Source organism: Micropterus salmoides, unplaced genomic scaffold (assembly GCF_014851395.1).
Source record: "Micropterus salmoides isolate LMB-PRFRI ecotype aquatic unplaced genomic scaffold, ASM1485139v1 Ms_hic_scaffold_2, whole genome shotgun sequence".
NCBI lineage: Eukaryota > Metazoa > Chordata > Actinopteri > Centrarchiformes > Centrarchidae > Micropterus > Micropterus salmoides.
In genome coordinates, this window is record NW_024041150.1 from 19,840,824 (window position 1) to 19,865,108 (window position 24,285).

General features: G+C 40.2%; 1 protein-coding gene and 4 non-coding genes across 6 annotated transcripts in view; 1 reads left to right on the forward strand and 4 right to left on the reverse strand.

Annotated features, from left to right (window-relative positions):
- The first annotated feature begins 16,784 nt into the window (after positions 1-16,784).
- LOC119913364 (meiosis 1 associated protein) overlaps positions 16,785-24,285 on the forward strand; it is a 65,844-nt gene continuing 58,343 nt past the window's right edge. The window contains exons 1-3 of one of the 2 annotated variants that reach the window (XM_038732775.1): positions 16,785-16,973; positions 19,747-20,010; positions 20,144-20,341. In XM_038732775.1, coding sequence (XP_038588703.1) covers positions 19,747-20,010; positions 20,144-20,341 — 462 coding nt within the window. In that variant the 5' untranslated portion in view covers positions 16,785-16,973. The remainder of the gene's footprint in view (positions 16,974-19,746; positions 20,011-20,143; positions 20,342-24,285) is intronic. The other variant, XM_038732776.1, reaches the window with a different exon arrangement.
- On the reverse strand, positions 21,034-21,105 carry trnaa-ugc. Its single transcript has one exon. It is a non-coding gene; the product is annotated as a tRNA-Ala (tRNA).
- trnaa-cgc lies at positions 21,474-21,545 on the reverse strand. Its single transcript has one exon. It is a non-coding gene; the product is annotated as a tRNA-Ala (tRNA).
- Positions 22,339-22,410, reverse strand: trnaa-ugc. Its single transcript has one exon. It is a non-coding gene; the product is annotated as a tRNA-Ala (tRNA).
- trnaa-cgc lies at positions 22,805-22,876 on the reverse strand. Its single transcript has one exon. It is a non-coding gene; the product is annotated as a tRNA-Ala (tRNA).

A 24,285-nucleotide genomic window follows, 5' to 3' on the forward strand; every position in this document is an offset into this window, starting at 1 on the left:
AGACTTGGAATGATCCTTGTTTTTGTTGAAATCTTATTGGCACAATGGCGGGTTTGTATGACAAGTGCAACAGAGATGGTAAATATGGCCAAAAGAAAGAAAGAGGAAAAAGAAATGGGTGGTGCCAAAAAATAAGAATTAAGACGGAAAAAATGTTGCTTCTAGTGGCAGCGCCCAATTAGCGGACCTTTTCCGAGGTGGAAAGGTTGCTGTGGCAGGCGCAGATAAGGCAGGGCAGGGGCACAACTGGTGCACGATTAGTAATGGATTTATTATACACTGAAATGATTTATATATGTATTTATATATAGGCACAAAAGGCCTCTCCATCTCAAAGTCACAGGCTGAATTTCACTTCTAGTACATCCCTGGCATCAAATACAAATGCTTTGTCAAAGTGCCGGAATTTGACGCAATGATAACGAATGATAACGCGCTGCCATCGCGGCTTCAGGTTATCCCAGGAGAGGATATATTGTTGTCTGTTGAAAGGCAATTAGATTAGATCTGTCACCGCTTGACAGGAATCAAAGGCTGCAGACATGAAAACAATGTCATATGACAGGACTAGTGATACACTGCTGTGTCAGTATCTGAACCGCATCAGGAAGAGCAGAGTTCATTGCAGACAGCATTACTCATTGGGAAAGAGGGAAAAGGGTAAAAAAATAACGTGAAGAAAGGAAAAGAAACTACATATTGTGGATGGTTGTAAATATATGTGTAGCAGTGCTTATTTGGACTTGCTGTGAAAGGAAGTGCAATTATACAAATTTACACCATGGTGTTCATGCAAAATACTGACTCTAAAGTTCAGCTACTGGTTCCCAATGAGACCAAAAAAGTAGTACATAGTAAATGTAGTTAACATTTGTGTGGATTTGTGGTGAGATTTATGTCTCATCACAAGAAATTTTTTTCAGGGGGAGCACCCCTTGCCCCCCCCCCCAATTAATATTATTAGGTTAATAATTATCAGTACTAATTATAATAATCATAATAAATGTATTTATATGACCTATGATATTCAATAATTAAAATATATCTCAGTGATTTATAAAATAAAAAAAATAGTGAAATGGCAAGTGTAAAAGACAAGGTTCAGTTTACCAAATGGCATAACAAGTTAGCAACAGAAATTGAGACAGTTGATAGCGTTGCTGTTGGGGGGGCGGATTTCTGGGCCTGGCAACGACCCTCGTGTAACTGTTTAGTTGTGTTGTTTAAGTCATGTGAAGTAGGTCACGTGATTTACAAAACATACGTAGGTCCGGTTGTGGTATACTGTTACATGGTTCCTCCAGCTTCTAATGACTATGGGGACCTCATTAATAAAATGGAGATCAATTCTGATCTTTAGTATAACTGACGCAGAAAAGCACGTTTGAGAAGTTATATATAAAATCTTAGTCTTAGGAAAGTCTAGGCTTGATGTAAATGATTTTCCTGCTTGTCATGTAGGGATGCTTATGCACCCAAGCCTCTAGTGAACTTTGCATTAGCTTGATGAACAATGTGATAGGAATTATCACCCTTAAGCTACATGTTTGGCTTTGTTTGTCAACCCACTATTTTGTCCACTTTTTGCTTTTCTCTTTTGGACCATGGTTATTCTTGACTAAACCCTTCATTGTGCTAGCACTAAATAAGTGATTGAAAGGCAGGTGCCGTCAATTTTAAGTTCATTTTGGATTTATAGATCACAGGGTGCAATTGGGCTTCTGAGGATCTACGAAAGCAAGGTTTTTTCATGCTCAGTCTTTTTTATGAATCAAACGTAAGCATACCATTGGGAATCTTAAGACTAAGTACAAGTATGAATCTAAGAACAGTTTTATAAATGAAGCCCCTGGTCCCTGGATGCAGGTTTAGTTTTAAGCAAACACACATTACAGATGGTTGTAATCAAGGATCAAGGATGCATACCATTGGAGTCATGCACACACTGCCTCTTTTACAGAACTGGAAGTTACTGTAGAACACAGTACCAATAAGGTAGACAATATATCAGACTGAGTCTAACAAAGTCAGATGGAGGTTATTGAAAATTTATTGAAAATTTATTGCACACACAAATACATACTCTGATTTCCATGCTCTTGTAATTAAGACAAAATGCCCCATTAGTTATCCATTAATGACTGAGACAACTACATGTCCAATCAAGTGATTTTGTCCACTATTCATTTTTGGTTTCTATGGCAACAGACCATATTGAACCTCTCAACGCTTGATTAACAGTGAAGAGTGTGCACCATTATGTACTCAATTACAACGCACACCATCAATTGTTAACCTAGAGCAAAATTAACATGCTAACGTATTAATAAACACAAAAGACACATGTAATATTTTTAATCCAATTTATCTTTTAATTCAAATCAGTTCAGTTCTATTTACTTTGCTTTACTGGTATGAATGAGTATGGTTACAGTACATTTATAGTATCTAAGTGAACTGAAGGACACTTGGATTTTCGCTTGAGGAGTTGGTTGGGATGATGGTTAGCCTATGGGGCGGGACTTTGATGTGGTAGACCAGAGTTTCCATCCATATGGGACATATGTGGTGAGATTAAGGCAACAAAAAGACTTTGGTTAAGATTAGTGTCAGAATGTTAGTAATAGTGTAATAGTGAAACAGTAATAGTGTTCTTAGGTTCACAGATCCGGGGTCCAGACAGGGGCAGAGCAGGAGACAACAGGCAGATGGCGTGCAGCTGCAACAGGGATGAAACAGGGAAATACAGGTGGAGGGCCAGGACAGTGGTGCTGAACAGGAGCGGAGGACAACCTGGAGGTCGGACCAACAGGCTGAACAGGTCAGAAGGATGGCCAAGAATGCGATGACAACTACCGAGCCTCTCTGGATGCGAGCAAAGAGGACTGAAAACCTCTAGAGACTGGGCAGGAGGCAGACTACAAGACTGGAAACCAAGACCAGAGTCCGATGGCTGGAGCACAAGACCAGAAACCAGCAACAGGTCAGCCAGACTGTGGACCAGCAACAGAGCAGCAGGATTGGAAACTGGCAATAGGGCATCTGGGCTGGAGGCCGGCGACAAGGCAGCTGCTCACCAGGATCAGGGGAACTGTGCTGGGGAATGCTGCAGTTCTTGCAGAGAGTGCAACACAGGAGCCAAACTCAATTGTAGCTCAGCAGGGACAGAACTAGGTACTGCTCAACAAAGTCAAAGAATTGCTGCAGATCAGCAGAGTAGGGCTTTGCTGCGGTTATTTATGACGATAGTTTGACACCAATATAGCACATGAGACTTAATGAACTCATCCTGATGTGCCAATGCCAAAAAAGTTGTGACTGAGTGAAGTGAAGGTTGACAGGGCTGAGGTATGAAAGTTTGATAGAGAGCGAATAAAACAAGAAACCATAATCGGACTGGACATCAGGAACACAAACTGGCGCGTTTGATTATGCACCAGCCCATCCTATTCCTCAAAATCCATACCAATTCAACTGTTAATCAAGGTTTTGCAGCTGAAACGGTAAGACAGAAGACAATGGGGATAAGATAAGGTTCGGCTTTTGTTGAGTTATGTTAAACTTTTTAAAAAGTTGATGCACTCATCAATGTCACTTTTCATGAACCGACCAATCACAGCGTAGATGGGGCAGAAAAACACATAAAGGTTGATGTGCTTGATGCAAGATGCTTGCATGTTGATTGTTGCTTGAACCCCTCGCTGCTCCAGAGGCGTGCGACCTCTGACATGTAAGTCGCTTTGAATAAAAGCGTCAGCTAAATGAATAAATGCAGTAAACTTGTCGGAGGACATAGTTGAAAAAAACTCTACCAATGCAGTAAAATCGTTGGTTTAACTGACGGCCTTGCTACTCTGGTATTTGGCCTTTGTGCCCTCAAAAATATGTCAACACCATCGGCCATAGTGGCCTTGCCCCTATAGCGATGAAATCCCAGGCCTGCTTATAGTTAAACGTATCTTTCAAGATATGTATTTGCTGTTGAAAATGAGTACCATACCAACATACATTTTAGGAGACCGGCTTACACCAAAGTGAGCCAATTACACTTATAACTATCTCGGTCAGTTCAGAAATAAGTCAGTAAGCTCAGACAACAGAGACTGATCCAAAATATTGATGATGTTCTAATCATGCATACAGGGATGTGATAATCATGTTCTTCTATGTTAAATGTAAAATTTGTAAGACGTATAATCAGGATTTCTTTAAATGTTACCAAGCAGAAAAATAATTACCAAATACATGAAAGTACCTACAAAATAAATAAATCGAATATAGAATCTAGTATTCGATGTCTATGTCTATGAGTGGGGGAAAATACTACAGTATTGAAATACAAAAATGGTCCCACTAAACAAACTAAGTGATGAGTGCATTCTGGAGATTTTAGAAAGACTAAATAAGTAGAATAAGTCCTTATCTCTCCACACTCATTTTCTGTATTTCAGTCCAAGCAAGGTTATTAAAACTGGCCAATAGCATCAGTACCAAAGAGACCAAAGGCATTCAGCTCTATCTATTTTGAGATGGCTAAGCGCCTAGCCTAGTTTTTCTTTGGATTTAGCAGTTTTTGGCCCAAAGCAATTAGGCAAACTCACTAGCCCTGTCAGCAAATGCATTGAATGCAATCCTGCATTGAGAAATCACTGGGCAGATTTTCTACCTTTCTGTCTCCATTCAACATGTCTTTTTTCTTCCTTCTTTTTACTTCATTTTCTTTTTCCTCTTTTGATGAAATGACAGACAGAGCGATTAACTGCTGAAATCCAGGCCCCCTCACACACACACATACAGTGACACACACAAAAACTCAAATTCATCATTCATGTTTCATGTGAGGGGCGGTGAATAGTGCCATTTGGAGAGCCCAATTTCCATGACAACAGGTCTGAGGATTAGGGTGAAAAACTGTCATTCCAGAGCTATTGTCAGAGCACCTTGATTCAGAAGAGCACTTAAGAGCGAAGGGAAGGAGTAGAGGACGGGGGTGGAAGTGGAGGAAATTGGGTCGGTGGGAATGATCAAGGGAGATTCGGGGGAATAGGTAATGATCCTGCTGAAGATCAGTTTACCTCCATATCCTTACTCATTGTAAGTCACTATGAATTAGAGGTTAACACCTCAAATGTAAATGTATAGCAGTAAGATGTGAAAAGATGAGAGGGGAAGATGAAAAGAATCAGTGAAAAGAGAGAAGAGGTGGTGGTGCAGAGGAAGAAAAGGGAGGAAGGAGGAGGGGAAAGAGTTCATTACAACAGCATCCAAAACTGTCCCTCCAACAGCCCCAGCTTTCACTCTTTGCAAGGTGGTTAATGGTGCCAAAAAACCTGCACCATTGATTTCCAGTTTCCTGCCCTTGTGTCTTTGGTTGGTTTGTGTTTTGTGTTTTGTGTTTGCCGGTTGATGGCTCTTTGGTTAATGTATTCATGTTTTTACTGTGTTCTGGTTGTCTTGTTCTATTTTAACTGCTGCAAAATGTGTTTCCATTGTGGTGACAGTTAGGTAATTATTAAGGAGCAATGTGAAGTGAGTCCTAGAATCAGGAAACACATGTTATAATGTCAAATAAAATTTGAATTGACTTACTTTTTATTATCTAATTTGCCAGAGGGATGTTATCAGTCCTTGTGCTGAGAAAAAACATGCAAGTTGGGTCAACGCTTGGTCCGTTTTCCAGCAGAAACAAAACAAAACTTTCTCAAATAGTACACTAAAATGTGCTTCTGAAAACATTTGAGGCGGGAAATAGGCATTGTATTAACATATTTTGAATGATATTTGATCAGCACTGCCATGTGTATTAATTTATGACAAAAGTACTGAAAGTGTATGGTTATGTAATCCATAAATTAGAGTTCATGAAGTATTTTCTGTCTTTTAATTTTTATTTGTGTCAATCTTCTGTGTCAATCCTGTGATAACCTTCAATTACAGTAAATTGCTTTAAAGATCCCCTCCAGACATGTTATATCAAAATACTACATAAAAGTACTCTGCCTTTAATAATATTTTTTGTCTGATATAAGAACCTCATTAAAATTGTTTAAACTACAAATCTACCCCTTCTCCCTCATTGAAAAATCCAGAAACAATGAATATGCAGATATTTTCATTTAATTTCAACTACTGGAGATGTTTCCTACTTCACTGAAAAGACCATTCTCAGTGTAGGGGCGTTGGAGGTTTCCACATCGCAAGTTGTACAACGACTGGCTTCCTAACTAGTTGTATTGTCAAGAAATCATGTTTGCATGTGTGTATCTTAAACTCAGATTTAAGGTGAGCACGGAGAAAGTTTTTTCAGCAGACAAATATCAAAACAGTCTTTTAGTATCAAACTCTACATCATTCTGCACAATAAAGCTCAAATATCCAGGTAAAGTAACAACATTGAGGGTTGGTATGACAAGATCATCAGTCCTACAATAACTTAATGATGAACCAATTAACTAATTTTGAACACATATCTGACTTAAACATGTGGCAGTAATACCACTTACAACTGTGTCCTAAAAAGGACTGATGCAGGTAGGTGGAAGATGGAAAAAAAAACATGGTGTTCTTCTTCAAAACATAATATGACCATGAAAAATTCTCAGGTGCAGGTACATAAATCTCCAGGGGACCGGAGGCAGGTTAAAGGAACACCATGGCATTTTAAATTTCAAGTTTCTTTTGCTTCACCTAATCTTTCTTTGACAGAAGGATCGCCTCCCACAACTTTCATATTCACTTTCATAGCACAGCCAGAAACCACAATCACCTTGTGTGAGCATGTGGTTTCTGCTATGGCAGCTTGTCAGTCTTTCCCTTTTCTAAAGTTTATAACTGGCTTTATACATTTTGAAACCTATGTGCAAAAGCCTGTATGTATTTTTTTCATAAGAATCTGACAGGTTCTCTTACCTTGATCCATATGCTTTGCTGCTGCTCAGAACTGATTTCTTTCGTAATGCACGAATCTTCAACCTGCCTGTTAAAGGGATAGTAAGTGATTGTAATTCAACACACTTGTTGTAAAATTCAGCTAATACTTCTATTGCTAGCTCTCCATTGTGTGTGCGTTTTGTAAAAAAATCTGGATTTCCTACCCCGCCCAGGCTCTGTGAACAACAAAGAAAGTGGTATAGACCTTCGCCACAACATTGTTCCAGCCAATCAGCAACAGGCGGTATTAGCGCTCACTCACAGGAGTGATGGGGTGAGGGCGGCAGCGATGAGAGAGAGTTCTATACACCGGCACATTTGAACATGCTGGACTCCAGACACTGTGAAGTTGGAGAGATGGCCCAGAAACAGCCAAAGATGAAAATGTCAGAAGAGCATCAACAGAGAAGTTGGGATGATAATTGTAGTTATTGAAAAACAGGCTTAAATAAAATGTACTCACCAGAGAAAATTAACAGCCAATTCCTAATAAGCTTTTTCAGCAGCGCTGGTTAAATTCACACAGAGCAGCGTATATGAGTCACCTGACTGACAGGTTTCCATGGTAGCATTTTGTCAATTACAAGATAACCCTGCACTAAAGCATCATTGTCTTTTTTCCTCTATAGCGGACCATAATTTACAAAATGAACATCACGCTGCATTTACAGAAACTAGCGACTGAGACGGTAAACCCATTATGAAAGTTTTTACTGAGGTAATAAATCAGGTGAGAAGTAGCCTCATTTTGCTATTATTCACAAAGGGACCGGACGTCTCTTTGCAACCAATGGAGTTGCCCCCTGCTGGCCGTTAGAGAGAATGCAGGTTTAAGGGACTTAACGCAATCGCCTCACTTTTCAGACCCAGAGGTTCACCCTTGATTTCAACGCTGGAGAAACCTCAGAGATTTGAAATTTGGGAGACGGAGCTTCTAAGGGAACACTGAAGGTAGGGGTGTATATGTTAGGCAGTTGAGTTCAAAAATCAATCATCCTTCTGCAGAATCACTTTTTCTCTGTGCTTGTAATTCAGCACATTCTCTTCTATGATTCCCGGCTTGGAACTATGTTTGCATGGGTGAATGCAGCCTCTCTCCAATTAGCTGTTCCTGAGCTCCTTCTGCATTTAGCAGCATGTTCATTTCAAAACAACTGCTGTTTTTAAATGACTCTAATCAATACTTATCTAATCAATACTTTTTTTGTGTTTGCAAACTGCTATTAGTTAGTTAGTAAAACATTGCGCCCATAAGTAGTGCATTTCACAATACACGTACAAAATATCAATTGCCCTGTGGTCACAGAACCTAAATTGCATGGGAGAGACTGGTATTGCTATTCATTAGTATAAAATGGCAGAATTTAAGATGCAGAGTTTATGGACTGATCGGGTGCCTTGCAATTGTTAGAAATTATGCAAAAACGAATATGCGCACGACATGAATCTTTAAGTTATGATCAACAGGAGAACCAAGATTCATGAATATGTTAACAAGGACCCCCTGCTGGACACAATGGTCTATATATAAATAAACTGACACACAGCAACCTGATCATTATAGAGCCCCAAGGAAGACAGTGAGCTGATGGAAACACAGAGCGAGAGCAGTGACATCGTTACCATGATGTACTCAGTGTTTCGAAACACAAGAGCGAGAGAGAGCAAGAAATGACGTAGTCCCATGCACATGAAACGTACCACCTGGAAACTGCCTTTGGATACAAAATGTAATAACATCAGGCAGATCTGTCACTGGCATTGATTATGTAACAACCGATCATTATTCATTTTTGGTGGTTTTCTACACTTTGCCCCTTTCAGAAGGAAATGAAGAAAACACATACACAGGCTTCAAGTCATTAACATGTCAGGCCACTGCAGCTGACACAATCTATAGTCTATGCTGCTGCTTGTTCCTTTTCTGAATGTGGGATAGAGAGTCATAGGAACAAGAGTGAATTGTTGGAGAGTCACATGACACATCGGAAGATCCGATGAGACCATATATTGCTGTAACAGTTACTGTACAGAGCGATACTCTCTTTACTGTCCCTCTGCAGAGACCAGCAGGAAGTGCTTCCTGACATCTCAACATGCACATATTGCAAGAGGACACAATGAAGACCAATGTCCACTTTGTCATATATCAACAATGTAAGAGTCTTCCATGTTTGGGCCCATTTCACCACATGAAAGATGGTATTCTGAGCTAGAATTATGTTTTTGTACATGGTTTGTACCAGACCAGCCACTGTGATAACAGATGCTTGCATGGGTCAGAGTTGACTTCACTCATTCAGCATGCGGTCTGAGGAAAGGGGTGGACAGTTCACTAAAAATTAACAGTCTTATATAACATTTTAAATTCAGGCCTTTTTTTTGTACAGTTGACTTGGGGTCACATTTATTAATGTGGAGAATTACTATTAAATTACCTTTTGAGTCTGAGTGTGTTTGCCACGAATTCAATAGCACTGGATTAATACTGATGCAATCCTACTGTATGTCCATTTCATCTACATGTACTATTGGTCTGAATGTGGGAGTGAGGACTGAAATAATAACATTGGCACTTGGATCTTCAACTTCTTAGTGATTCAACATGCATTAATTACATTAAGCTTAAAATGCACCACATCACCAATTTGGTTATATAATGCTGATATAACGAGTCATAAGGATATGATAAAATAATTATTAAGAGACATACAGGACCTGACCTGAGAATAACATCATCTAACACATAGCATTAGCGCTAGAGATGTTGATGTTCGGTCCGAGATGAGTCATCCATGTTCACGAGAACTCTCTAAGGAGTTTGTTTTCCTCAAGAGAACATCACTCGTGTTCTAGTGGTACATTAGGAACACTGACTTATTGATGAGGCTGCAGTCACAAGATTATCAGCAGCTTCTGTTGTTTGGTTGACAATCTGTTTCCCCTGCCATTTTCTCACGCAGATGACGCAAAGCCTCTTCGAATGAGCTCACAGCAAAGATGAAACACCAGCTTAGCTCAGATGACACTAGACCTGCAGACCTTTCGAGGGTGTTGTGGTGACGCGGTGCTGGCTGGAAGAGAATCTGCCTGTTGCCATTTATCAGTTACATGTGCATTTGAAGTGTTGAACAAATGTAAGAGAGCTGCTTCACTAGGGAATGGGATGGCTGCAGACCAGCTAAAACTCAACATCCATCATCTCATTAGAGGGGGGAGTGTCCGCAGGCTTTCAAAGTAAATTAGATTGGCAATTGATCTATAATGGATAATTACATTTAGCAGTCCTTAAATGGTATCAGTTACATGTTGAATAAGCCAGGCAGAGAGCTAAAGAATTACTTGTTCTAACAGGAGTCACCTACAAATGCAGTTATAAAAGAAAGAACATGCAATTGAGAAACCAAAAGCAACTGCAATCAAACCTGCAGTGGCATATTTTTTTTCTCCGCCAACTTTGCTATGGTAAACTTGTTAGCAAACATTTGCTTATCCAGCAGGTATGTAGCAACATTAGCAATCAACATTATCATTTGGAGTTGTGTGTCTAGAACAGGCATGCTCCTTTGAGCTCTGTTTTTGGTCTCCACCAATTCTTTAGGCAAATATTTGTCCAGTGGTGATTCCTGGAGACAGGGAGACTGGGTTAGAGAGGCAGGAAGGCAAAAAGTCAAACAGTAGCAGTGTTGGGCAAGTCACTCAGAAATTGTAATATATTATTATTATTATTATTATTATATAATTACTTATTATAATAATATGCTCCTCAATACAGCTTCTTACTCAAAAATGATTTTAAATACGCCTAGTAAAAATTTGGAACATCAACATGTGGCGGTCCGCGTTGATAATTATCCAAATTATAGGCTAATTATGGGAAACACTGCTTTCACTACTCCCCCTGGTCGCACAGAGCTTACAACAGATGACAATGTTATTTGCATCTTAGACTGTGACACAATAATGGCAGTAGGTACTTACAGCTGTGGACACAACGCCTCTCCCCCTCGTTCTCCATTCTTCGTTTAGTGTTTGGCTATCAGCATCATCAACAACAAAGTCCGGTCTCGCTGAGCTGTTGCACAGTCATGGACTTACGTCAAGGATGGTGTGTTCAGTAACGAGTAACGCAGCGTTACTTGCCTTAGTAACTAGTAATAATATTACTGTTTTAGAAAAGTAATTAGTTACACTACTTAGTTACTGAACAGTAGATGAGCAAAAGCACGAGTCACAAGCAAGTTTTGAGCAGGAACGCATTGCCAAGACTTTGGGCCCAATCCCAATCTCCACCCTAAAGCCTTAGTTGATGTACATTAGTGCTAATTTGTGAGATGCTGCAAGGGCCTGAAATGGTATAATGAACAGCACCGCACTGTACAAATATCACGTTACCTTGACCGACTGTCTGATTTGAATCTTTTTCCAGATTAAATTTTAAATTACTTGTTGACAAGAGGTAATTTTCAAATAATCTATTTACTCTGGAATTATCAAAACAGCACAATACATTGCTTGTATTTGCTCCTTCCATGTTTGTTTACCTTTTTTTAAATGCAGGCTTCCCCTGGTTTAACATCACAACACTATGAACTGTGGGTAATTTCCTCAGCCAAAGTCTGCAGAGATGGAACTAGGGCTCAAAAAGTCTGCGAGAGAGTCTCATGCATTTGGCGATTTGACAGTGGGACGGCCCTAAGCCCTCAGAGACTTACCAGGAACGAGCCTCAAAGTTGGTGAGTGCAGAGATTTGGATTCAGTCATACTAGAGAGTGATAGACTTGGCAATCTGGCGGGGACTGGATGTCTGGTCTCTTCTTTTGTAAGAAGCTTGATTGGTGTCTCGTCAGTGTGAGTGTGTGAGTGGCGATTACAGACAGGTGAGGATTGGCGCCAAAATAGGAGGGCCAGGTATCTCCCACAGGCTCCACTGGAGAGGAGATAGGGAGAGAGAGGGAGAGAGAGAGAGAGAGAGAGAGAGAGAGAGAGAGAGAGAGAGAGAGAGAGAGAGAAACAAAACTCAAATGCACCAAGCAATCCACATTCACCCAAATGCAAAAATACAAAAACTTACTCTCCCAAACCGGATGTCACAGGCAGGTGTCATGGCAGGAGAGTCGTGGCAAACTGCTGCATTTTGTTCACCAGCTAGTTACTAAATGTGTCGTTCTATTGTTTGGGGCTGAGCAGGAAGTGTATAGTGGGTTCATCAGAACTTTTTTGTTGAAAGCCACCTGTTGTGACTGGAAACTGAGCTGATGAGAGCAGCGAGAAAAACAATTAGCTAAAAGACACCATAAAGCTCTGTAGCGCTAAAGGGAACAGCAGAGTTGGGTAATAATTCTTTGTGGGTTTGTCACTATAAGCGACCCCTTTCACGTTACACATAGTCATTAGATTAATTGCTAATATATAACAACGTTAAGAAATTCTGGTGCCTACAAAGTCAGGGCTCTGTGCTCTCTGACCTCACTACAGTGGCCAGTTGTGTAAATCTCTTGAAAATGTGCTCTTGTATGGACATGGGAGCACCACTTAGAAGCACTCAGACATTAATGGCCTTTGGTAATATGAACTCTAGATCAGGAAAGAAACTGATCTTTCTGTTGTCTGGGAATCATCTGAACTGATTGATCTTGTACCAATAAGGACCAGAACATCCCCTCTCTCCCACTGAAATCTATGAAACTAAGCGAAGCAACAGGTCATATTTTTTGCGATATAGACTGTTATCTGACATTGATGCTCTCTTTGTTAAGGAAGACATATTGCATGTCACAAAAAACCAGAACTCTCACAAGGCCATTAGGTCATAAAGGGTCTGCACCCATCCTCTTACTGTAAAACACTCCCATCAAGGTAACTGACCATTATATCCATCCACCCTTTTAGCTACTTCAGCCCTGTTCTGTTCTATTATACTCTGTAGAAGCAGTAAACACAGAAACCACAGTAAACAGGTTTGGCTTTGTGCGCTGACGTACAAAGCCTTGCTTCACGTGTACATGAATCTACACAATCACACACACACACACACACACACACACTTGGCAAAAAAGCATTCCAGTGCAGTCATTTTCCCACCCAGATTAGGACGAACACTTAAAGTATTAATGCTTACCATCACTAAGCCCAAAACACACACACAAACTTCCGAAAGCAACAATTCCCATAATACTCACCATTACATTACGACTGTAACAATAGGAAAGGATTGGCTCCGAAATGGGTCTTATGTGGATAAAAGAACAGTGGTTTGTCCCTATTTGTACTTCTGAGTCTCAGCAGATTTAGCTACTTTGAACATTTTCCTTTTTCAGAACTCAAGGGTTCAAGCTACCTAAATTTAAAGCTTGGAATATTTCTAAATAGAGGAAAATATCATTTCAAGAAATAATTTTGCTCTGGAGACAGCAATGACAGTGTCTGATTAAATTGTTCTTAAAAAGACGCCCCTCAGAGCTGCCAGCAGTAGTAATATATAATTAATGAACTCAACAGTTACACTTAAATAAAGAATTTCAAATAAGGCATTTCAGTGCAGAAAAAAGAGAGCGTCTGACAAAGCATCAAGTCAGTTGCTTTTTTCTGCTGAGGTTAAATGCCTTGGTGGTGTTTCAGGTAAATCCTTTTCCACACAGTTTTTGGCATGCTTACGCTTGTGTTTTTCTTGTCAGGTAGAATTTAGCTACTCTTAAGTGGCAATATACAACACCCTGCTGTGCATTTCTGGCAGATATCTTCATATTCTCATTCACTCATCAGGGCTGCTGTAGCTGCTCTATCACATGATTCAGAATGGTGAACACTTTCCTCCTGTCTTTTTTTCCCTCAAGGGGTACAGTCTAGTTTTCAACATAAACAAAATAAATCTCTGAATCTGCATTGTGAGATTTTATTGGCCCTGACTACAGAACCTAGCAAGCAAATACTTGCAGTATGTTCAGTGGACGTCAGGTCTCTTGTGAGGACGGATGCATCAGAGGTGTACTGTGCTATACTGTAAACAAGCAATTTTCACAATTCATTTTTACTTGTGCATGGACATAATGGTCATAGTAAACGTGTAATAAGCAGTGTGGATATGGGTAACTAACTAACATGTTATAGCTCGTTTGTTTTCACACTAATCCCATGTAAAAACCACAACTTTTTACACTTTTTGTATGGATTAAACATAAAATTATTCTAAGGGATTCTAAACTATTCCTTAAAGATAAATTGTCTGTAAGCTATATAAAAATATAGGCATATATTAGCGATGGGGATTTATAAGCAGATGAGCAAAACAATGATGTGAATTAAGAAAGAAAACAGGTGTAATAAGAGTGACTAGCACCAAAATAATGACATTGGACACAGCTCTATTGTCTGCTCATTAAAAATTTAAGTCATGAAGTTTCTGCTTCCATTTGACCCTCCTCAAATAAACTACTAGGATATGATGAGGGGATTTTCTAATTTCATGCTTCTGTTTCTATTTTAAGGAATTTAACCAAAATTCCTCAAGGCAGCAAACAACTTAAAACAACCGACTTAACATTGATTTAACCTCCATCACACAGTGAATAAAACTGATCCCAGAAGTAAAAGTAAAAACTGTGCAAGAGCCACACTGGATTGAAAAAAGCAACTAGTGTGCAAAATAAGTATTAAAACTACTGGGCAAACTTTCCCCCAATCCCTCTGAGTAAATCAAAAAGGCATAGCGGATTAGTACACTGTCGCAAAGCTCCTATTGACCTAGAAGTATGTGTGTTTTTCACAACTAAATTAGGAAGCACATGTGTATTTTATTACGTGTGTGTGTTTGTAAGTGTGTGTGTGTGCGTAAGAGCGCTTAAGCTCCAATCATATCGGTGCACCTAATCCCTTTACATGGGCCTTCATACTTGAGAATGAAAGCTCACCATCGGTCTCAGTTGAAGATCGTCAGAGTGAAATCAATGCATTCCTGGGTTAATCGAATGCATGGCATATACATTAGAGATAAAATTAGAGCGTCAAGCACTGACAGGCAGGTGGGAGGAGGAGGAGTGAGAGGAGAATGAAAGAAAGAGAAAAACTGTGAGAGGGGAACAGGTGCGTGTGGACACGATGAACAGTTTAACCACAAAGAAAGGAAGTAAAGAAGGGAGGACGGCGAGATGGGGAACTGCCAGTGCCTTTAAGAATCAGATTTGGGGAAGAGAAATTTCTGTTCTGAAAATCCTCAGCCACCGCCCAACCGCAACATTAAGCCCTGGTGACACACACACTCACAGGCACACTCACACACGTACAGGCTGTGCTTTTAAATCAGGACTTCCACCGGGCACAGATTCATCTGGAAATGATTTTGCCAGGTACAGAGAGTTGGCAGAAGTTAGTTGTTTTTTTTTTTCTCACATGAAAACCTCGTCTTATCTCCATTAAACAGATGTACATGTTCCTCATCGCTTCATGTCAATCGCAAAGTAATATGTTGTGTGTGTGTGTGTGTGTGTGTGTAAAAGACAGAGACACAGAGAGAGAGAAAGACAAAAAGTGATGTGGCTGCGCATCAGTCAGCTCTCATTTCACAACCCAGCATTCACCAAAGCCTCTTACACAGGCCACAGCACTTAACAAAACCCCTTCATACACCACACACACACACACACACACACACACACAAATCCAAAATAATTTCCCCCATCGCCAATTCCTTTCATATCTTGATTGTACCTTTAGGGCTTGGAAGGTCTCACACACAAACACACACACCAATCCACCAACACACCAGCGCTGACAAACTAGAAAACTTGAATCGAGCAGTCCACGCATCAGGAACAAATTTCCATATCACTCTTTTATTCTGTCCCTGGGTTCCTGCTCTTGGCCTCTCATTTATCTTTTTCTCTATTCATCTAAATGATGAATGGAAATAAACATGGAAGAAGGACAGGACAACATGAAAAAGTTTTGAATGAACTTCAGATTTCTAAAAACATATGTGGATTTTATATTCCCTTTCAAACATCAAGAGAGAAGCAGTGCCTTACTTTGTGTTGTGGTGCTTTTCTGTCTTTGTCTATGTGCAGGCAACAGATGCTCAAGACATCCTTGTGTATACTACTTAATTTTAAAAACATGTGAAGATCATGATAATCTGGGTGAGTGACTTTCCAGTGCAGTCCAACTGTTTCCAAATTGCTTTGCCTTTATCTGCCTGGTTACAAAGAAAGTCCTTCAATAAATGAAACTATAAAATAGGGCTGTAATGTGTATTTAACAATTTATTATTCAGCCAATTATTTCCACAACTAATTTGTTCATTTGGGCCATAAAATAGCATAATATAGAGACATAAGTTCATCACAAGTTTTAGAGGCCAAGGTGATGTCTTCATATTTCTTAACAACAGTCAAAAACCCTAAAGATATTCAGTTTACTATAATGTCAGACAAGGAAAGGCAGAAGAATCTCACATCTGAGAAGCTGGAACAGAATGATCAGTCATCAAATAACTAAATTATATAATAGACTAAATGTTTAAGGTATTCAAAGAACATTTTAAATGTATGTTAATATAAAAAATATATATAATAATATAATATAAAATAACACTTAACTTAGCTTTCAGGTCAGTCTGATGCAATAACAGTTCTACATACCCTGTAAAATTGACAACATAATTGTTTTTATTCAGCAGTAATTAGTCAAAGCAAGCTGGAAATTGTGTGTTTAACTTAAATTTTTACAATATTTACAAAGTAATTTAAGCTGTTGAGTGATACATCTTACTAATGTATAATCTTTGGCATGATGGTGCTGGCGCCACTGAGCAGGCAGAGCAGAGGCAGCAGACAGAAGCTGCTTCTGACTTTTTTTACTTACCACTTCTGTTAGTGCTAGCTACAGGCTAGCTAGGAAACTGTTCATTTAACTTGTTAGTTATTTGTCTAGTTAGCAGATAACGTTTGTTGTTTTGCTTGTCAGACCTTTCTGTGGATATTGTTTCAGTATTTACTTTTATATCACTATTCCAGAAGCCAACTGAGGAGGAACTTAACCCAGCTAAGGTAACAGCTAGCTAAAGTCGGCTATACTGTAATTTAAGCTAGCTAAACTCAGCTAAAAATTGAAAGAAACATAGCTAACTTCTGATGAGGTTGATTTAATGTAATCTAAATGTTTTTATATACTATTTAGCTTTCAGTACTATTACATAGTAATATTTCTTGCCACTTAGCGTTAATATTTTTGTCACTATAACTTTATTCAGGTCTGGCAGCATGTCAGGTGCTTTGCTGTAACTACCTCTTACGTTACCTCTTAAATTTTTTTGCTGCTCTTTTTGTTTTCATTCATGTAAGACACTGTTGTGTTACACTTTTTCAAACTTTAATATAACTTAATTTTGATGCCAGTGTGGCTCATTACACATACATGTGCTTTACAGTATGCCAGTGAATGACTTCATCTGAACAAACACCAACCCAATAAGGGTGTGGCAAACAGAAGCTGTATTATTTAGGTAATTGGATTGCATTTATATATGTTAACACAGAGAGAGAGAGAGGTGTAAGAGATGATGCAAGATCAAAGGTTGGGTGAAAGATGTGCGATCTGGGTGGTGAGAAGGACAGAATTTGGATTAGAAGAGAAGAACTGAGTCGGAGACAGATGAGAAGGGCAGAAGATCAAACGGCGCACACACTTTAACACAATATGCCCTCTATTACTGGTAAACTAGCACTTCTCTGTGAACATAATAACAGAGCAGGGTTTCAGGACAGTGGATTTAAGAGCATGGGTGATAAAGAGTGCTCAGAGCTCAGCTTTCGATCGGAAGGGATTAGTTCTGTCAATGGCTTTTGCTCTGATAAGAGTAGTCCAGGCCTTGGGGTGTTTTCCATAGGACGTGATGTTGTTTCTGCCTCTACTTTGAGTTTACATCTGGTGTGGTGCTGTTGGTCCATTAGTCTTTGTGTGTGTGCAAATCCTGTGACAGACAAATGATGTAAGGCAGGCCTAGTGGCAGATTTATGGCAACATGATGACAGGAAGTTGAAATACTCCATCCGTCTTTAAATGAATTCATCACTCAGATACACAACAGGATTTGTCTTCTGTAAGTCCTTAGAAATGTGGTACCCAAACCTTGGACACGGGGCTCATTAAATCATTTTGCTTGTGTTTATTCTATTTATATCTCCAGTTCCAGCCTGTTTTAAAGTAGTTGAGCTGGGAATAAATATACACAAATAGTTGTGCACAGGTATTGGATTAGATAATCGAAGGTATTTTGCTTTAAGATGGTTAGGTCTAGGGCTGCAAGTAAAGACTATTTCCATAATTGATGAATATGTTTTTTTTAATGTTTGTATAATTTATTCTATAAAAGGTAAGAAATGGCAAAATATATTAAATTTACAGTAATAAAATCTAAATCCTTATATTTCAGAAGCAGTGAGCAGTGAATGTTTGGCATTTATGGTTGAAGTAATTTTTCATCAACTTTCGATAAACTAATGGCTTAATCTTTGCCTAAACTTTGCATTTGAGTCTATTATCTGTATGACTTGGTCCTCAAAGCAGCTATATAACAGTAGCAGTTATAACAAAAAGCTCCCAAAACGTGTATCATTGTATCTCCTAGTTTCATATTTCAGCAGTTTCCTCGCACTCTGTGGTCCTGCCTGTTCTCGCCCACAGTGGTGTGGAAATTAAATGACTAATTGTACAGAAGTCTGTCATAATATGAGCTCATTGAGGTTGCTAAATAAGGGTAGTTCAGTAATGATAATGCTAGTGGTTGGACACAATAAAAATTCACACAGGCATATGGTAAATGTTAATGATGATGACGAGGTTTCAGACCGTGTGATCGACTCTGTGAAGGATGAGGGGTTTTCCGCTCTCCGTCCCCTTGCCACATCCTCTGTATTGTATGACTGACTCTTGCCTTTTGACAGACTCACATGGGGCCCCTTCCATCAGATGAGGCTTTTGAAGCTGTAAATAGGTCACTGAAACACGTGGATATAGGCAAACTGTTTATCAAAGACACAAATCAAAAGCTCTTTTAGATCATTGTAAATTAAATATCTTTGGACTTTGGACGGATGTGCCAGTATAAAACAAGCAATTGGAAGATGTCACCTTGGGCTCTAGGAAAGTTAAAACATTTCCCTGTATTCCAACATGCTTAATGTGATCAGTTTTCTTTCTTCTGCTGTGTTTTCCCCGCAGGGATCGTTTCGGTTATAGTCTGGTCCTTGCATCTTAACAGTGTAAGGCTGCATTGTCTGTTTTAGTGGACTTCTGCCAGTGCATCATTTAGCTCTCATTTTCAGCCACGAAATATCCCATTTCATTATTGCACAAAACCTACTTTAGTAGTCACTTTTTCACATTAGCTCCTCAGAAATCAGGAAAACCCCTGAGTTATGTTAAAACCGAACAATTTATAACCTAGATTCTTACATAATTTTCCATGTTTATCATAGACTATTTTATTCATTCATTCACAGCGGTGCTTACTGCTCATGAGTGTAACTAATGTACTTTACTGTTGTTGACTGCATGGGGTGATTATCATTACAGGGCTATGGTCTGTCATTATGTCCATGTTTTCTTTTTGCTTATTTTGGTAATTAATGAATGGGTGAGAGGGGTGCTGCATTTGACATGTGAAAGTAGGACTTTGCATAATTTTTCTAACAAAACATGACATGTAAGAGATAACCTTAAGGGCAGAATACGTCATACGCATCATTGGAATAAAATGTTCCCTTAAAAGCTTTTACTCCATTATTGAAGGCTGTAGTATTTTGTGTTTGTTGCTTTTAGATGTCAATGGACAACAGAAAGAGGCCAGCAGGTTCCTCCAATTCTGGCAACTTGGTTTACTGGTCTTCCTCGTTTCCACGGCAACCTGCCAGGGTCCTGATCGTGGAGGCACTGCCACCCTGGTGGTCAGACACCTGTACGGTGCTCTGTGATGCTCTGGATAACTTCCTGTCCCTGGCCTGTAGTCTGGATGGACCCTGTAGGATACCACTACTGAGCCTGTATGCCGTCAGCAGGCAGCAGGAATGTCTTCTGCCCTTTGTGGTAAGATAGATGAAGGTGAAGAGTTTCTAAGAGCTGTCAATGCTTTCTCTCGTTCCTCCTCTCACCCCTCTTCCCTTCCCACTTTATCTCTCACATAAATTCCTCTTTCTTCTCTGTCCTTCTCTATTTCTAGCAGGTTCGTGGTAACCTGGCCAGGCTACGTTCATGTGTGGAGGAGCTGAGGTCCATTCCAGGTGAAGGTTGCATCAGAGGAGCAGCCAGAGGAGGCGAGCATCTGCGACAGGCCGTGCTGGACAGTCTGCAGCAGTTTAAACAATACATCAGACATACTAGTACTGGCAACCAGGCCAGCAACAATACGTCTGTCGAGGTGAGCAAAGATATACTCTCTACATGCACAACAAACATGACAAGAAAATGATTTTTAAAAAAAAACATATTTTAAACAAAATAAGTTGTTGGTATTTTTCAGTTAGCTGCATTTATGTGGGGTAAAATTTGGTTACCTTGGTTTTTATCTGCAAATTGTGCTTATAGAAGCAACGGCACTCATGTTGCCCCTCACAATAAATTTGTACAGAAACTAACAAAAGCAAAACAAAAGAGACTTGTGAATCATCCCGATGGACTTTTAAAAAGACATGCATCTCTGGTTGACTGTAAATGGCTGCAGAATTAACCTATCACAGGCTGAAATAATACTGGTGTAAATAAAATCAAATTTGGTGTGTTTTACGAGGATTTCCAACTGTTTTTGAATACAGTGCTGAAAGCAAATGTCAATCACTCACCGGTCTGCACATTTCATGTCACAAAGCTTAACGTTAAGTACTGCTTCAACTGCGGCATAAGAACAAGTGATGCTGGGAATTAAACCCAGGACCTCCAACATGCAAAGCACACATTCTATCACTGAGCTACATCTCCCCACTGTTAAAATGAGCCGGCTACTGTTCAGAACGATGGAAACAATAGGAAAATTGATGAATTTGAATGGTCGGTAAAGAACAACGTAACGCTTCAGCAATGATCACTTCCAGTTACCAGCTCTATAACTAGAAGTGGAGATGCTGGGGATCAAACCCAGGACCTCACACATGCAAAGCATGCACTCTACCACTGATCTACATCCCCTCACAATGTGTTATCATCCTTACCCTCTACTACAAATGTTGAGAGCTGACTGCCTCCTTTAAGGATGTTTTCGGTTAGCAGGTATTCAGACCCCAAAACAACCTGCATTAAAACAGAGAAGGGGGCAGCATTGTTGCCACTGGACAGTGGAAGTCCAGTGTGAGTAACAAATGCATTTAAGAGCTGAGGAAAAACTAAACATAAAAAGTGCTCTTAGAAGTGGTCAAGTGTTTAAGCTTCTGTGCCAAGGCTTTTCAGTGAATTATCATTTTCCAGTGGTCAACAATGCTCTGCTTCTTCCTTATAGGTGAAGGAAGGCTTTAACAAAGAACAAGTCTGAACTCTGTGCATCATTGTGCCACAAGAAGTGGAGATGCTGGGGATTGAACCCAGGACCTCATACATGCGAAGCATGCGCTCTACCACTGAGCTACATCCCCTGCCAAAGCTGCCTTACCCTCTACAACAAAAGTTGAGAGCCGACTGCTTTCTTTAAGGGCCCCTAACACAGTTGGCCAGATAGTTTTCAAAACGACATGTTTGCTCTAGTCACCCTGCGATGGACTGGCGACCTGTCCAGGGTGTACCCCGCCTTTCGCCCAATGTCAGCTGGGATAAGCTCCAGCCCCCCAGCGACCCTGTACGCAGGATAAGCGGCTGACGATGGATGGATGGATGTTTGCTCTAGTGTTTTCATTTTTCTAAAGATCGCAATCTAAATGGAAACATTACCAAGGAATTTGCTGAATGTAGTGGAATTGTCCATTCAGTTCAGTGTAGTGCCAGAGCAAATTGATGCCATTGTAGTCAATGTCAAACAGAAAGTGCTGCATCTGTCCTGCAACCTTTCAGCTCTCTGAGCTCACGCCAACGAGCCAGTCTGATATTGACTCTTGTCCCTCTCTCTTGTTCTCTTCCTCGCTTCCTCCTCTCAGCCTCTGCCATGATATCCAGACTGAGAATACCGAGGTAGCTTCTTCCAAAGAACTTACATTGTACATTAAAATCCAGCTATTTGAGTCAGGATAAGGCCAGTATCCGATATCAGTTTTGGATCTGTGCCATCCTTAATAAATTCCACCTGTGAACCAGGCAAAGAAAAAGCATAATCAATGTAGCTTTCTTTGATCAGTGTCATCTTCACTTGATGTTAATGTGAGGAAGATTTATATTTGTAACAAACGTAACGCTTCAGCAATGATCACTTCCAGTTACCAGCACTATAACTAGAAGTGGAGATGCTGGGGATCGAACCCAGGACCTCATACATGCAAAGCATGCGCTCTACCACTGAGCTACATCCCCTCACAATGTGTTAGTACCCTTACCCTCTACTACAAATGTTGAGAGCTGACTGCCTCCTTTAAGGATGTTTTCGGTTAGCAGGTATTCAGACCCCAAAACAACCTGCATTAAAACAGAGAAGGGGGCAGCATTGTTGCCATTGGACAGTGGAAGTCCAGTGTGAGTAACAAATGCATTTAAGAGCTGAGGAAAAACTACACATAAAAAGTGCTCTTTGGACTCGCAGTGGTCAAGTGTTTAAGCTTCTGTGCCAAGGCTTTTCAGTGAATTATCATTTTCCAGTGGTCAACAATGCTCTGCTTCTTCCTTATAGGTGAAGGAAGGCTTTAACAAAGAACTCTGTGGTTAATGCTGTACAAAGTCTGAACTCTGTGCATCATTGTGCCACAAGAAGTGGAGATGCTGGGGATTGAACCCAGGACCTCATACATGCGAAGCATGCGCTCTACCACTGAGCTACATCCCCTGCCAAAGCTGCCTTACCCTCTACAACAAAAGTTGAGAGCCGACTGCTTTCTTTAAGGGCCCCTAACACAGTTGGCCAGATAGTTTTCAAAACGACATGTTTGCTCTAGTCACCCTGCGATGGACTGGCGACCTGTCCAGGGTGTACCCCGCCTTTCGCCCAATGTCAGCTGGGATAAGCTCCAGCCCCCCAGCGACCCTGTACGCAGGATAAGCGGCTGACGATGGATGGATGGATGTTTGCTCTAGTGTTTTCATTTTTCTAAAGATCGCAATCTAAATGGAAACATTACCAAGGAATTTGCTGAATGTAGTGCAACTGTCCATTCAGTTCAGTGTAGTGCCGGAGCAAATTGATGCCATTCTAGTCAATTCTTTTGCTCACACCAGAAGCATCACAGCACGTCCCAGAAGCGGCTCTCCGCTTCGCTGCGCGAAGAATAGGCAGCTGGTCTATTTTTGACAGAAGACGCGTCAAGGAGCACCGAGCAGATGAGCCGGGCAGGGAGTCAGACACAGAAACGGCAAAGAGAATGCGGTCGATTTTCAAAATAAAATACCATGTACACACTCCCGATCGTATATCAACAATAAACACAGTTAAAACAGACCAAAAAAGTAACAATTTAACAATATAGCCTTCTTAACCATGGTAGAAGCACAAAAATCAAGGACAACTTACCAAATCAACTAAATCTAAACAATTCAGCAAAATCAGGCAGGCAACATTCTTATTCTGAAATACTCCATGTGTGAAATTCAGCCCTGCAGGGAACTGGGGGAAAACGGTTCACAGAGCGCTGTGATCGGTTGTAGAAGCACACCAAATGACAAATAAACAACAAGTCAACAACGTGGGGCAGGCTAAACACTCTGCTGCTGAAACACTTCCAGTGTGAGTTGACGCCAGGCTGAGGACAGGTCAAAACCGTGGCGCAACTGTAATGCGGCACACATACCACCTGTGTGAGTCTGGGGTAAGCAACATCAACTCGAGATTGATGAGTGAGCGTGCTAGTGAGCGTGTATAGGAAAAATTTTAAATGTCATCAAGTACGCTGTGATGAATTTAACTCCTTTGAAGTTCTCACTCTTAAAGTTGGAGGGCTGCAACCTATCATATTTGTTATAATTTATTGCCCCCCAAAACCGCCTGGAGGATTTTTATCAGAACTTCCTGAATTTTTATCTACTCTGGTTTTAAATTATGACAGAATTGTTCTTTGTGGCGATTTTAATATTCATGTTGATGACCCCAACAATGTTAATGCAACTGACTTTTTAAATATGGCCACTTCTTTTAACTTCAAACAACATGTCAAAGGGCAAACACATAACCGTGGTCATACACTGGACTTGGTTTTTACCCTGGGTGTCAGCATTTCCTCTGTGGAATTAGTGGACATGACC